At 34.6% G+C, this 14,486-nt stretch overlaps 1 protein-coding gene across 8 annotated transcripts in view; it reads right to left on the bottom strand.

The window, feature by feature from the left end:
- PIK3CB (phosphatidylinositol-4,5-bisphosphate 3-kinase catalytic subunit beta) overlaps positions 1-14,486 on the bottom strand; it is a 109,274-nt gene that overhangs the window by 13,020 nt on the left and 81,768 nt on the right. For all 8 annotated transcript variants that reach the window (XM_080605185.1, XM_080605183.1, XM_080605186.1 and 5 more), the window contains 10 exons: positions 13,787-14,038; positions 13,152-13,248; positions 12,123-12,253; positions 10,261-10,314; positions 9,053-9,241; positions 6,409-6,530; positions 4,244-4,387; positions 3,257-3,356; positions 675-853; positions 81-190 (listed from right to left, as the gene is read on the bottom strand). In XM_080605185.1, coding sequence (XP_080461311.1) covers positions 81-190; positions 675-853; positions 3,257-3,356; positions 4,244-4,387; positions 6,409-6,530; positions 9,053-9,241; positions 10,261-10,314; positions 12,123-12,253; positions 13,152-13,248; positions 13,787-14,038 — 1,378 coding nt within the window. The remainder of the gene's footprint in view (positions 1-80; positions 191-674; positions 854-3,256; positions 3,357-4,243; positions 4,388-6,408; positions 6,531-9,052; positions 9,242-10,260; positions 10,315-12,122; positions 12,254-13,151; positions 13,249-13,786; positions 14,039-14,486) is intronic.

Here is a 14,486-nt window from a genome sequence, read left to right on the forward strand (position 1 = left end):
GTTTAATTTATGGCAATACGGAGCAACAAAGCTTAAGTGGAAGTGTGAGAATAAAGAAAGAAGTGCTCAGCACTGCTTACCATCACCATTTTTAAAGATGATCCCTACAAGATCTCCTCCAAACATCTTATTGTTGTATACTATCCATAGAGGCTTCATTTTAGAATCCATATATCTACACTTCTCAACACTAGAAGAAAATATAACAAATGTTATAGTCTACTAAAAATAGTTCAGCTGAACAGGACTAAGCATTGTTCGAAAACACAACAGAAAATGTAGAGTTCCAGTTTGGAATTACTTAAATGTTACCTCAGCTTTCATTCGGCTACTATGCTATCAGCACATACTGAGTTATGGATGAATCTGTCATACATCAACTGTGTTGAACACCATGATTGGCACTTTTAGTCTTATATTTAAATATGTTTAGCTATGGTAATACATTGACTAAGAGTATTAAGTTTCATTGTGGATCACAACCTTCAAACTTAACTGCTATTTAACCTCGGGAAGATTGCCAACAGACCTCCTCTCACTATAGAAAGCGTTCTCTGTGACAGCATATCTGCTAAACAATACAGCCAAAGGAAGTTCAAGCACATAGGCGTTTCTACTTCAGTGTTTCCATTCAAAAGCTACAGTGAAACTTTATTCACTCATTCTTAACTTACTGTAGTTCTGAAAGTATAACAGAAGGATTCAGAGGAGACTGGAGGTCAGAAAGTGCTTCTCTGTAAGCATTTTGTTTCAAACATGTGTGCATTGCATCTTTTCCTTTTGCTTTGCTTTGTTTCATGGCATTCAGCTTAATTAAGCTGTTTAAAGTTTTCATTTTATTAAGGGCTTCCACCTGAAAGAGATATTTTATCTTTAAAACTTATTGCTTCGACTTTGCATGTAATACAATATAAAATTGTGTATGAAAACAAAAAGCAGTTATCTGAAATATAAAGCAATTTTACAACATCCTATAAAATGGAAATAATAATCTGAAATTAAGATGGCATTTCTGAAACAAATGACAATAGACTTTTGGAAATTATTCATATCCCGGAAGTACCGTTTCTGTAACAAAAACATTGATGGGATGAAATCTCTGAAACCTCAAGTCACTTTTTAAAGCAGGACTTAATATCTCCAGCACAGTGACAAGACATTTTAATGTATGATAAATTTACAAAAAAATCCTCCTTCAAAATTCAGTTTTCATCACAAATTAAACAAACCATAGCATAGGTGCCTCAATCCATACTAAAGTCAACAGAAATTGAGTGTTTCATACTTCTACAAAAATCAAACATTATTTGAAGCGATGGATGAAGATGCTTCATTATATACATTCAGTTAGTTGCAAACAATAACATAATGCCACATGACAAATTGCAGACATTTGTCACATACATAACTACACATGCTCAATATTTAAGACTCTGCTCTGCAAAAGTTTGTTCATTAAAACCCTGCTGAAATTAGGCATAAGGTAAATGCTCTGATCAGGTAGGATGTTCCAAATCTGCATGCATCATCTAAGCAATATTTACTTTTAGAATGTGTAAAAAGACAGGTTTAACTTTTTCTTTCCTTCCCTCTGTTTTAGGAAGTTTTCCACTAGTACAATTTTTAAGAAAACAAGCAAACTAGCAATGGAAATATACATAACGTTAACAGATAAAAGCCCTTTGGTAACAAACCTACATAGCACATACAACAAACATAATTTCTACACTGCATCTACATCTAAGCAACTTGTTAGCAGAATATAAAGTATATAGCAATTCACAGTAGCCATAGTTAACATTCTCAGCAATATGCTGCAATATTCTCTAGCAAACTGCATCAATTTAAAATAACTGTAAAAGATTATTTCTATTCAAGGAAGCCTCAGTCTAACTTATAAGGTGCTGAGTCAAGACTTACCACTTTTACAGACAGACTGAACCCTGTTAAGCAGGATGCTGTGGAAATTGTATGGAGTTTGATTATAAAACTGAGGCAATGGAGACCTGCCAGGTCAGCCATCTGTCAAAACTAAAAGCGCTCTGCTTTTCCACTATTCTAGGAGCTGTACAAACATCAGTGACAAGGGAACAAAATGGAACCTGTGTTGTACAAACAGGAACTTTTTGAAGTATTTCTACTTTGAATTTCTTCCGTGTTTGCACAGTTGGAAATTTTTTTGCCCCTTCTTTGATTGTACTGACATTTGTTTCCTGTGAAGTGCACAAAAACTTTACTGACCTTAGGTCTATTGCTTAAGCATTTCATCACCTAATCTTTTTATGATTTTGACAATACTAACAAGCATTCATGTAAGAGATGGTCTTTTCAATGGTCTGTGAACTGCAGAAATAAAGAGCACAACAGTACATGCCTGTTCTGTTTGTTTCTTGAAGTACATTTTCAACACTGACAGTATCAAAACTGTTAGAAATAACAAACATCAGACTAACCATGTATTGAGTTGCCTTTTCTGTCCTTATTTTCCTTGATGTAGCAAATACATTAATTCCAGAGCTATAATTTTTAAAGATTTTGTTAGCAATCTAAATTTTCTTGCTAAAATTGCATTACAGCCTTCAGAACATGATTTGCAAGTCTCTATTATTGATCTGCCAATAAACTTATTAGTGTGTTTAAAAGTAAATCTCTCTCCTCTTTTTTTTTTTTTCTAATGGAAAATCTGTATTAACACTAAAATGAGTATTTGGTTTGCTTCAACACCTGTTTCCAGGGAGTACTGCATCATTCTACAAATACAGGATTTTTGCATTACAAAAATCCTTACAGCAAAAGCTGTAAGAAGCAATCCTGGATTGATCCATACAAAGTTTAGATAGAAATGTAATAGTTTCTATTAAACAAGCTGCTCTGATGGGATGGGATGGGGGTTGGGGGTGTCACAAGTTTTAAGTGCATAGAAACCCTTCCTCACCTAATAATCTGGGCAGTCTACTTTTCTGTCTAGATCGTATGTGTAGTGCTGAAAGTTCCTGCACTTCTCAGAACACTATAAGAACAGGTTGCTGCCTCTGAGGCCCCACAGCACTAGCTGCCTTCTGTACCAGGGAAGACTGCTCCATCATTACATCCATCTATTCAGCCCACTCATTTCTCCCTCTCACTCATGCTTCCTTCTCTCCTAAACAGATGGACTTTGTCAAGGTAACCAATATGACCCATAGGAACAATGGAACAAGCATTTGAGTTACCAGCTAGAGTAAGTCAAGATTTAAAGAAGGAGGGAAGCTTATACCTGTTTAGCAAGCACTTTCATGTGAGCAACACTTCCTCGGCAGTAAGCTTCAAGTATCAAACCAAACTGTATTGAAACAGCAGGTATGTGAACCTCTGACCTATAAGGGAACATCACAGAATCATCTCGTCTATCAAGACAGACCACATAATTTTACAGACTAGCATTTAACGCAAATAAAGTGGAAAAAAAAAATACTTCGCGGTCATTAGATAAAATTAAAAAGCCAGATTTCATAGGAAGTAACAAAACACTCATAAGGAATGGTGAGTTCCAACACATGCCACTTGTTTTTAGGTCTAGGACTGTTCTGGAAGCAATAATGATAAGAGGTAGTTACTGGGTATTTGTTTTCAGGAACCTCTTTTATTAAAGAAAGTAGTATTGATAGAAGATGATATTGAGAGTCAGGGCTGATGTTAAACTGTGTGTTCTCAAATCTTGGTAAGGGAAAGCCAAAGTTTCCCTGAGGAGTACACTTGGAAAGAAACACTGAACCATATTTGCAGAACCAATTATTCTCCAAAACATTTTCATGTAGTACTTGCTCTTCTTATTTAGAAATGTTAGAATAATTTAGTTGTATTTTGAAGACAGAATCAACCTATAAATCCATTCTGCAAGATACCTGCAAATCATAGAACTGAGCATCAAATGTAGCAACAACACACAGAACTACTTTTATTTTCTGTTAGTCTTTGAAAAATAGTATTTTCCCCTGTGAGGTATAAATACTGTACTTTTACTGCAAGCACAGTCAAAACAAACACTAAATTCATACACAAACCTAACTTACCAGTTAGCTAGAGCTGACTGCAGTTTCAAGTATTTTCTTCAAATAGTGGATTACAAAGCATAGTAATATATTTTAAATAAGAGTCTGGCTTTGATCTGTAAATGCCAAAGGTAAAGAAAATTCTTGATCTGCCTATGAGAAGTCTAATCTGGACCAACAGTTTCAGAAGGATGTAAGGGAAAAATTCTTACCTTAGATGCCAAAACAACATCTGTCCTATTCTCCTATTAGCAAGTGCTCTCTCTAATAGAAATCTGGAGAGAGCACAATCAAGAAAAGGTTCATATTTCAGGACTTGCACAAGTTGAAGAAGATACTGAGAGAGCTCTTCATCACTAGAATGAGGTACATAAAATCAGTTGATAAAAAACTAGATTAATGACATTCCAGAAATTCAGATGCATACGCCAAACCCAACTATGCATATCTAGGTTCAACAGGAAGAGTTTATCCTAATCTTTCAGTCACAAGGAGAAGAAAAATAATACACAACTTAGTGCAATTGCTAGCTTGATCAATTTATCATTAAGTTAACAGAATCTTGAAGTCATCAAGCCTTTAAGTAAAAATGTCGTGTTTAATCATGGGCCTTTACAAGATCAACATCTCAGTCTGAGCGCTAGGTTAAGCACCCAGGAGATAAATTATTTCAAATGTTTCCAGACTGGACATTGGCTCCACTTTGACCCCTCAAACTCTGATTGAGGAGCTGTATCTTTGGAATCACTGAAACCTAGCAGTCAGCTAACTCCAACAGGCATGGGCAAGAAGGGCACTTGAGGCAAAACTAAGAACACTTGCATACCTGTTCCAAAATCAGGAAAGCAGTATTCATTCTGCTGAATGTAATTCATTAACCTGTCTTAAGATGTTAGTGCCTGTTAGCTGAAAGGTGTTAATTTATTAAGATACATTCACAAACTGATCCATTTAGGTAAAATATCGGTGGTGTGTTACCAAAAATATGATGTTGTTTAGAATACAAGGAAAATCACTGAGACAAATCTTTCAGACACCAAGCAATGCCCAAAGTACTCATACTTCAGAAAGGCAAATTTAAGCATTTAGCCACAGTTCATAAACAAAATTTTTAAAAGCTTCTATGTTAGTTAACCACTATAAGTAATACTGACAAAATAAAAATAATTCCAATAATTTTCTATAAAGGCTTGTACCTACCCCCCCCCCCCCAAAAAAAAAAGCCAAAACAAACCTCTTAACACTTGACAGTTACATTACTCCAGAAAAATTCTGAACTTTCCCTGACTTTTTACATTCAAGTATCTTTCCTTTTATAAATGGCCTGAAGAATTCAGATTGTCTGCCTAGGATGAAACAGGAACCTTCTGCACATCACAGAAGGATTTCAGAGATGCAAATACTGGACTCTTTTGTTCTCTTTATCTTACTCTGAAACCCTTCAGTAACTTGGTCAAAATATTCAATCACACTGCGTTGTGTTTATTTTTGTCTACTTTTTTATTTCAGCTAACAGTATCACCTTTAGGTTAGAGGGTTTTTTTTAACCAGCTGCCTTTTTAAATAAGGTGGAAACTGATTTCTGATACCCAACTGAACATAATTTTGCTTCAGAACCAGAACTAAGAGTACTAGAAATAATTCCAGATGTATCAATTCAGTATTATTTGGATAGCCCAGCAGTTAAATTTCTTGTTTATTTGAAAGAAGTCAAAATATTTTTTTTTCAAATATATAGCCTTGACCATTAAAAAAAAAATCATTAAACTATTTACCACAGAGACTTTAGAATTCAAGGACAGGAAATGCAGTAACAATAATGTTAAACAAAGCTTGCCCTACGTTACACTGAAGAGCAAAATTATATGTGATAAAGGAAGAACTACAGATAGCACAGGCTACTATCGAGATCAAACAAATTAGTAATTTTTTAGTTTTTTAATTGTATGCTACAGCTTACGTTTCTATTAAATGATACAGCAATTACTTAAAATGACAGAGTAGCTGGATGGCACTTCTTGCAAATATTTGATTATTATAACATTTTGACTTTTCATCATTAAGAAGTTCTCACAATATCTGGTTCTCCCTTTGTCCAAGGAAGGAGTGAATACAACTCTCTCTGGGACAAAGGTACACCATTTTTTTCTTAGCAGCATGGAAAATAATAATCTTTGAATATAAGATATCAGAGTAAAGGGGTTTTACGTGGCTTCCAATTTGTGTATCCAGAAAGACTGCTTAATGTGGTCATTATTCACAGCAGATAGTCCATTTAAATCTTTCCTCTTGGGGTTCTTTTTTCCTGTAGACATACAAAATGAAGTTTCTTCCCCTCGAGAAAACCTTGTATGCTGAACTAATACGATATACTCACCTCATTTGCTTTAAACATCCCACTGCATATTCTCTCACATACTGGTCTGGATAATTGAAATCCAACAATTCTAATGCTTCTCTAGGCAGCAGCTTGGGCCATATCTGAAGGAGAGCCTGAAGCTGTTTTAAAAAGAAGACTATCAGGTTACAGGTAAAGTAACTATTTAAGAAAACAGATGGGTATAACTGCCCATGAAAGTATTCGTACTAACAGAAGGAGAGAAACAGACTGGTCTGGCTGGAAAAAAAAAGTGGGAAAATGGTCCCACTTCTGGTTGAGTTTAACAACCTTTGAAATTATGCCAATGATTTTTTGGCAGTAGGCCTCATTCACATTTACTTGAAAAATCTGTTTCTTCATACATAGACAAGATGCACAGTAAACAATAGGTAGGTAATGCCAGATGTGTGTTTTAGAAACAAAGTTTCAGTAAAATTTAGAGAATGTTTTATTAACACACTCATAAATATGTAAATATTCTGGTAAAAATACAAGTTTTCCCTTAATGAAGGTTTTAAGACCATTTTTGTTAAAGAGAGATCTTTACCAAAAATATTTATCCATCTCAACCAATGAAGCATTTTCTTACATGTACATAGTAATGGGCTTAAATGCAGAAAGGATGATCCAGATTAGATATTAATAATTAGATAATAATTAAAACCCTCAATCCTGAAGACAATGATGTGCTAGAAAAAGTTGCAGAAAAACTAGTCTATTATTTTGAACTACTAAGAAGAAAAAACATCTAGAGGTCTCATAAAATAAACTTATTGCATTTTAATGAAGCTACCCACCAAGGATGTGTTTTAATAATATGTATACATCAATAAGACTAAAACAGTACACTATTAGTCAAAATAAGTCTGAATGTGTAAATACAATATAAAGTGTACACTTTTTCTTTTATATGCTAAGAAGCCATAACTCATGATAAAAATTTCTATACAATCCTTAGCCCATGAGGGTCAAACACCACCAGTCTTTATATCAAGAAGCACTAGAGCCATCAACACTTCCGTATCATGAACGCTTGTACTGAAATTCTCAAATAAATACTAACACCGAGCAGACACTTAATACCATAAAAGCAGATGTTGAAAATGCAAAGAGCAGCTACGCCTGCCAGACACACAATAAGAAACTTCAAAACAAATGTATCAGAATTTGTAGACAACCTACTTTAAATCAGGTGCAGAACCCACAGAAATACAGAAACGTTTTGTTAATAATGAATGATCAAAATGAATGAAGAATCTGAGTTACATTCTGAAAAGACAAGTGTAAGTGGCGTTACTTGCTTCAAAATCAGGCAATGAATTTTGAAAGCCGTGGTTGACAGTATGTACATTTTCTGTGACTTATATTTCAAGATACAGACCTCCTGACTTTGACTGCAGCAGTACTCAATTGTTGAAATAATTTCAGAGGTTAATAAAATGAGAAAATGTTAACTGATGTGACCTAGAGGAAGTGGGATCTAACTGGCCTATGAAACAAGCAAGAAAATTCACGAAATACGCACTGCTCTGTTTACATTCTTCCTTGGAACTTTTATTAAGAGAAGCACAGTCCAGCTAGCTCCATATCCCAGATGCATTGCAACTGGCTCAATAGGGCAGGTCAAGGGACATCAGAAACACTCGTTGCATTTGGAGAAAAACTTGGATTATTAAACGCCCTCATCTGGTTCGACAATAGAGAGGTAGCTCTGAAGAGCTTCCAAATGCATCTGATTTTTAAAGAACTTTTATAGTTCAGATATGTTTCAGGTTTTTTAAAAGTTCTCTACAATATCAAACACGTTAAAACGCTACACACATGAATTACTGCATAATTCTCCTCCCACGTGGTTTGAAACTCCTGACAAGCTGTGAGAAAATGAGAAACATTGAATTCTCAGCAATGATCTAAAGGTTTAGAGAAAGCTTGAGTCTGACTGGCCTTGGCATATCAGTGTTGTTCCCCCCCCCCACCCAATGAAACAACCACAACTTCTTCCCTAACAAGACAAGTTTTCTATAAGACACAACACAATTAAAGAAAGGTGAGTATTTTTCTTCCAGTTATTTCAAATATTTAAAAATGAACTAGCCTTTCTCTAGTTCTTGTTAACCATGATGCCACTTCAGTGAAAGTGTCTAATTAATAATATCTAATTTCCATTTTGAGAATAAATACTGTCTGTGAATCCTGCCAGACAGTTCTGCCACCCCACTACTCTGCTGACTCTGCTGAGTGAAGAGGTGATGGCAACGTAAGGACAAACATACTTAGAATACATTCAGTGCAACTATTCTACTAAAATATTGCAATACAATGAGAGCCTGGATGAAATCTATGCGATAAATAACACAAGAAAGCTGCTTTGATCCATTGTACAAAAATTCATGGACCACTGAACTAATAGGTTAAAGATGGTTTAAAAATCAAACATAATACTCCATTTCTAAGAAAATTTACTACATTTGAGCTGCAATAAAAGAACAGGAAGACCAGAGAAGTTCGTCTTAGTTGTATAAACCAAAGTTCATTGTACCATTTCAACAGTTTCTTCTCTTGAGGAGAAAACAAAACAAAACCTATTTACTCATGACTTGACTGCAGCATTTTTCCACCCCATCTTTGCCTTTTCCCTTACCTGAGCAACATCTTCAAGTTTGTTCCATTTTAAAGACAGCAGCAGTTTTGGCAATGATTGTGGAAAATTTTCACGACAGTCATATCGCAAAGTCCAAATAAGATCCATTTCATTTTCACAGAGCTGAGATAAAGGATCTCTTTCCATTATTTCTTTTAGCACAATATAAAACTTCTTACCACCTCGACCCTAGAAAATGAGAAAAGTATAATGCTTTGATATATTCAGTAAGATTCTTATTTTTAGCACAAATGCTGTATCAGGCAGAATATCAGATAAAAGTCATGAAATACAGGGGAACAACGATTACATCTTTCTTTCAGATTTCTGAAGCTAGTTCTAAGAACTGCAACTAGTACAGTTATTCAAAATGCAGTGTACAGAAGTTTCTGAATAATAACTTCAAAGTTAATGACACTAGGTGGCAATATTTCTATTTTCCAACTCCAACAGGGAAAACTCTTGTTTAGGATGCATAAATATGCTTTTTCCTTTCGTATTTCAAATGAGCAAATTTTATTGATATATAAATAAAGCTTTTAAATTTTTAAGCCAAAAGACACACGAAAAAAAAGACACAAAAGCCAACAACAACCGAAGGGAAGTGCGGTTGCTAAGTGTACAAAGAGATATTTTTTGTCTTCTAATCCAGACTTGCCTTTTCCAGACATTTAGCTCTGTTTTATCTCTCTGAAACATTAACATAACATTTGCATGAATGAGTCTTCACACTGGCTCAGTTACTACCTCTGTCCTTTTATACTCTTATGCAATCTGCTAGGGCAGAAATTAAAGCAATAATATCAGCAACAACAGAATTTCGTAAATTAATGGGAGATGAAAAACTGCTGTGTCTGAGTAAGGATGTAGCAGTTGAAGGGAGTAAATTAGTTTCAAGATAATATTCTGAATAACAACACGGCAAGCTTTTAATACCAAAGCCAACTTTGTCTTCACAAAGCTAAAGGAAGTTTCAGAGTAATTTTAAGAGGTTGGCCAAAGGTCTTTACATTAATGGAAAATGAAAAAAAATGAAGAAAAGTTGAGAAAAGATGGTAGTAAAATCAGGACTGATAGCAGAAACAAACAGCTATCATTAAAACAACATTCTGCACAGGTTTTCCACCTGACAAAAAATGTATACTTATGCACCTGTTATACATACAACTTATTTAAATTTAAAAATATTGCCTTTGGCAGATGCTTACCGCCATTGCAGCATTGTCACTGCTTCTTGCAATCTCAGCTGCCTTTTCAAGTATCTGCAAAAAGATGTTTTTAAATACATTAGATTTAAATACAAATCTGACCGAAAAAATAAGTATTATAAAAATGAAGTATTATAAAGAGTTATAAATATTATGAAAATGAAGCAGATAAGGAAATTTTGCTATCTTTTAAATAATTAGAACACTATTATATTGTATATACAGTGGTATAGCATGGAGAAAGTATTTCTCCATCTAAAATTGGATAAAGAGGGAGAAGACTTGTATCAGCTTTGATCAGGCAATATGGGAAACCACAAAAGACTCAGTAATCAGAGACCAAATATCCAGCAGGTAAAATCCTTAATAAGGCACACCTACTCGTTGTTGTTGCAGGTGTTTAGTTCCTCTGTATGAAATGTTTATTAATGTCATATTATACCTGCTACTTGGCTGCAAAGCCCACTCACATACTGTGCAAAAACACAAGTGAAGGGAAGTTCAATGTCCTAATCCTGTTTGATGCTTGCCCCCTTGTGCTTCTTAGAGTTTTACTCTATCTGCAAATAAACTTTGAAAGTTTCTGCAAGTTCATCTTGGTTCAATTGAATTGAAAGCCCCTCACTGGTGCGTCAGCCCAATACGCGACTCCTGCATTAGACAACAGCTTTCTTACTAATTGTCACAGCACTTCTGCTCACTCAGCCCCAAAACAGCTGTTCACTGCAGATGGATTGATGCTATGATCCAAAGATTCATCTATTTTTAGACATTATGTTTCTTAAAATAAAGATTTGGCATCTGATTCTCTATTATCTTGGCAGAAACAACCAAAAACACGGGGAAAATTAAAAGCAGCCATACATCAAGCAAGTCTCCTCTAGACAATTCTGAAAAGCAGATTCTCAGATGACATAATTCAAGCAGCTACAATGTTGCTCCTGATCTAACTGCACCTTTCACCAAGAGAATCTTTCTGAGATTGGGTATCTTGCCCTCTTTTCCAAGGAAGAAATCTCAGTATATCCAAAGAAATTGAATGAATGGGGTAGTTTAGTGCTCTGATTTTCCCAGTGATACTAGAGTTTATTGCTTAACAGTTTCTTAACTCCAGGGAATTAAAAGAAGCAAAAGCTACTGGAGGAAAAAAAAAAAAAAAAAAGGAAAGGAGCAGAATAGAGCACATTTTGTAGCAGTTCCTCAAATGTGAATACTTTCAGTGAATGTTTCGTCACCAGCTCTGCAATCACTTTATAAAAACGCTCTGGGATTTTACTCTGATATACAAGATTTTTCAGATAAGGTTCAAGAGGCAGCCAAATGAAAGTTACGATGGATAGTTAGGGCCATCAGACATTACCTTAAGGTAAATAAATGAAATAACTTAGTAAAAACTTGTCTGTATTCACCTGAATGCTTTAACATCCTTGGTACCTCAGGTACAAAGCAACTAGCACAAACAAGTGTTAAGAAACACTTTCACATTCCACTTCTGTATTTAGAAGAAAACAGCATAAAGCATTTAGTTTCTAAAGAAAAAAGCTAGTGTCATGAGCAAAATGAACCGTAAAGTGTTACAAATAAAGCAGTTACAAAACTGAGAAATAAAAAGGCCTGTGTGAAGAGTAAATTGGCTAACCAAAACGAAGAAGGCAATTAGTCAGCACTGTTTTAGCTCTTCCAATATGTTAAATCCTGTTTTACTACAAGAACATGTATTGCACCAACAGAGGGCGGTATTATGTAGTGCAAGTTCAAACAATTGCAGGAAGCGGGGAATTTAGTGGAAAAAGCAGAGCTGAAAGTAAGGAAGAAATAGCTATTTACATACAAGCATTCATGACTAGTCTGTCACACCTTACCTTATCAAAGGGAGGGTAATTGATAGGCTGTTTTGAATATTCTTGAAATCTAATGTGCAAAGCTGTTGCATTTTCAATGTAAGGGTTAGTCTGGACAGTTCCCATTGGATTTAACATTTCTTCAAGTTCATCTAAAATGTTAGACAGAATAATTAATACTACATGCCAGGCATCTATTAAAATAAATAAATAAATATTATTTAGTCATTGCCTACTCTAGGCAGTAGACAGAGACATGTTTTGCTGCATAGCAACTTCTACAATGCACTGCATTTCTGGTATACACTGTCTGTACATCCTACATTCACGGATGTTGGATTATCACCAGTGAAAAAATGATTTTCTCTTTCCAAAAGAATCATAACATCAAGGGAAGCTAAGATATTGCTATCTGAGCCAAATCCCTAAATGCAGTCCCAATAAGATGAGTCTCTGTAAACCTGTATATAGACTACCTCTATATCAAATAGTATGAAAAAGAGTAAAAAATTTTAAGCCACTTTTTTTTCCAGCATTAGAGCCAGGTTGATACAGTATTTCTCAGGGTGAAATTAAGAGTAACTTGTAGATTTCAGACTGTTGTCCTAATCAATCCAAATCATTTAGTAGCAAGCCTTAAAAACCAAATTCTAATTCACATTTTTTGCTAACTCCAATATTGTCATATACAATATAGCTACCCTGTTTAGTTTAAGATACATAGCACAGGGAACTAAATGAAACCTAAAATGCATTTTTAAAAAAAACATATAACAGATATGGATCTCTATTTTCATGAGATTTTCTTTCCATAACAAAACACTGAGAATACTATTTTCAAGCAGGCTCTCATCTTTCCTCTTTCCTGATAAACAGTACTCTCATGAAAGACATTAAGACTTTATATATTTATCCACATAAAAAAATGTGAGTAGCAAAGAGATGATGACAAGAGAACTGGACATGCATGTAGTAAATATTCTACTATTTGATACTAGTCTTCTTTAGTCTCAGGTATCTCAAACAGAAGTCTCGAAATTTAAACTTTACCAGGAAATGATGACCAACTGTGCAGTACAAATTCTCCATTCTTCAGTTGTCCTTTATAATCAAATACCATGGTATTTACCCAGGCTACAGGATAGTGCTGTTAAAAGAAAAAAAAATTACATGGAAGCTAACATGCCAGAGTTTTGGTGGCTTTTCTTTTTTTTTTTTTTTTTTTAGTATTGCTGTCTTTCAGAAAAGCAATTAAACACAAGCATAGTTTTCAGTATGTGCTCCAGTCCCTTTGAGACAGTAAGAATTAATTTTAAGGATGCCACTCTGCCAATGTAAAAAAATACGTTTCCCTGAATGTGAGCCAAGATGCTAATTTTTTTCCCATCAGAACTTCTCTCAAGTTCTATGAGTTAGAACAAAACTAACTTTTAAAAATATAATTTGTTAAGCAGCCATTTGCCAGCTTGCTTATAACCAAAATGTTGATGCCTTTTTCATTGTCTGAGAAGAAAAGGTGTTTTTTCATACCAACGTGAGATTTTTCATACATATGATTCTTAAATACATAGATTTTTTTCATCTCGTATTCTTGAACACTGAAGTGAAGACAATGAAAGATTTTTCAATATTCAGTGAAATATAATTCAGAGGTACACCCAGAAAAAAAAAAAAGACATACTTACCACTTTTCCTGCTTTCCTAATGGTTTGGTATTTGGAGGGATTCATTGCCTTAGTTGACTTTTTAGTTTTCATCTTATCCATCACAGCATAAACTGCAAAACAGAGCCTTGCCATTCTTGGTAGATCACAGACATTTATTTCAAACTCTAGTACTTCATTCCAAATGTGGTCACTTCTCCCAGATATTTCTGTGCTTACAATTGTTTTACAAAGGAGCTCTGTACCATGGAATATACCAGCCCTAACATGAACCTGCAATAAAGAAATGAGAGAAAAAAATGTTACAACTTGCCACAGAATTCTGCGCAGAATACTACACAGAACATACACATATACATTTATTCAATATTTCTAACTTGAAAACAAACGATAATTTTGAGATTTTAAAATTAAACAAACAATTATTGAGAACAAATTCTTTTTACTTTGCTATTCATGTTTCTGGCCAGCATGTTATGGAAGAAGAAGAAGTTACTCGTACAAACTAAAATTAGAAGATTGCATCTATTAATGACAACGGAAACAGCCAGCACACTATTTAACAGATGCTGCTTTGTACACGTGACGAGGAGTAAGACATACTACGGAAAATAAGAACTGTCATGGCATTTTTTCTATAGGAATTTTCCATATTTTTATAGAAAATTATTTCCATAGAAATTACCTCTGCTGAAAACAACCCCCCCGCGAATCTGTGTTC

The sequence above is a fragment of the Anser brachyrhynchus genome, assembly GCF_964034855.1.
Source record: "Anser brachyrhynchus genome assembly, chromosome: 9".
NCBI lineage: Eukaryota > Metazoa > Chordata > Aves > Anseriformes > Anatidae > Anser > Anser brachyrhynchus.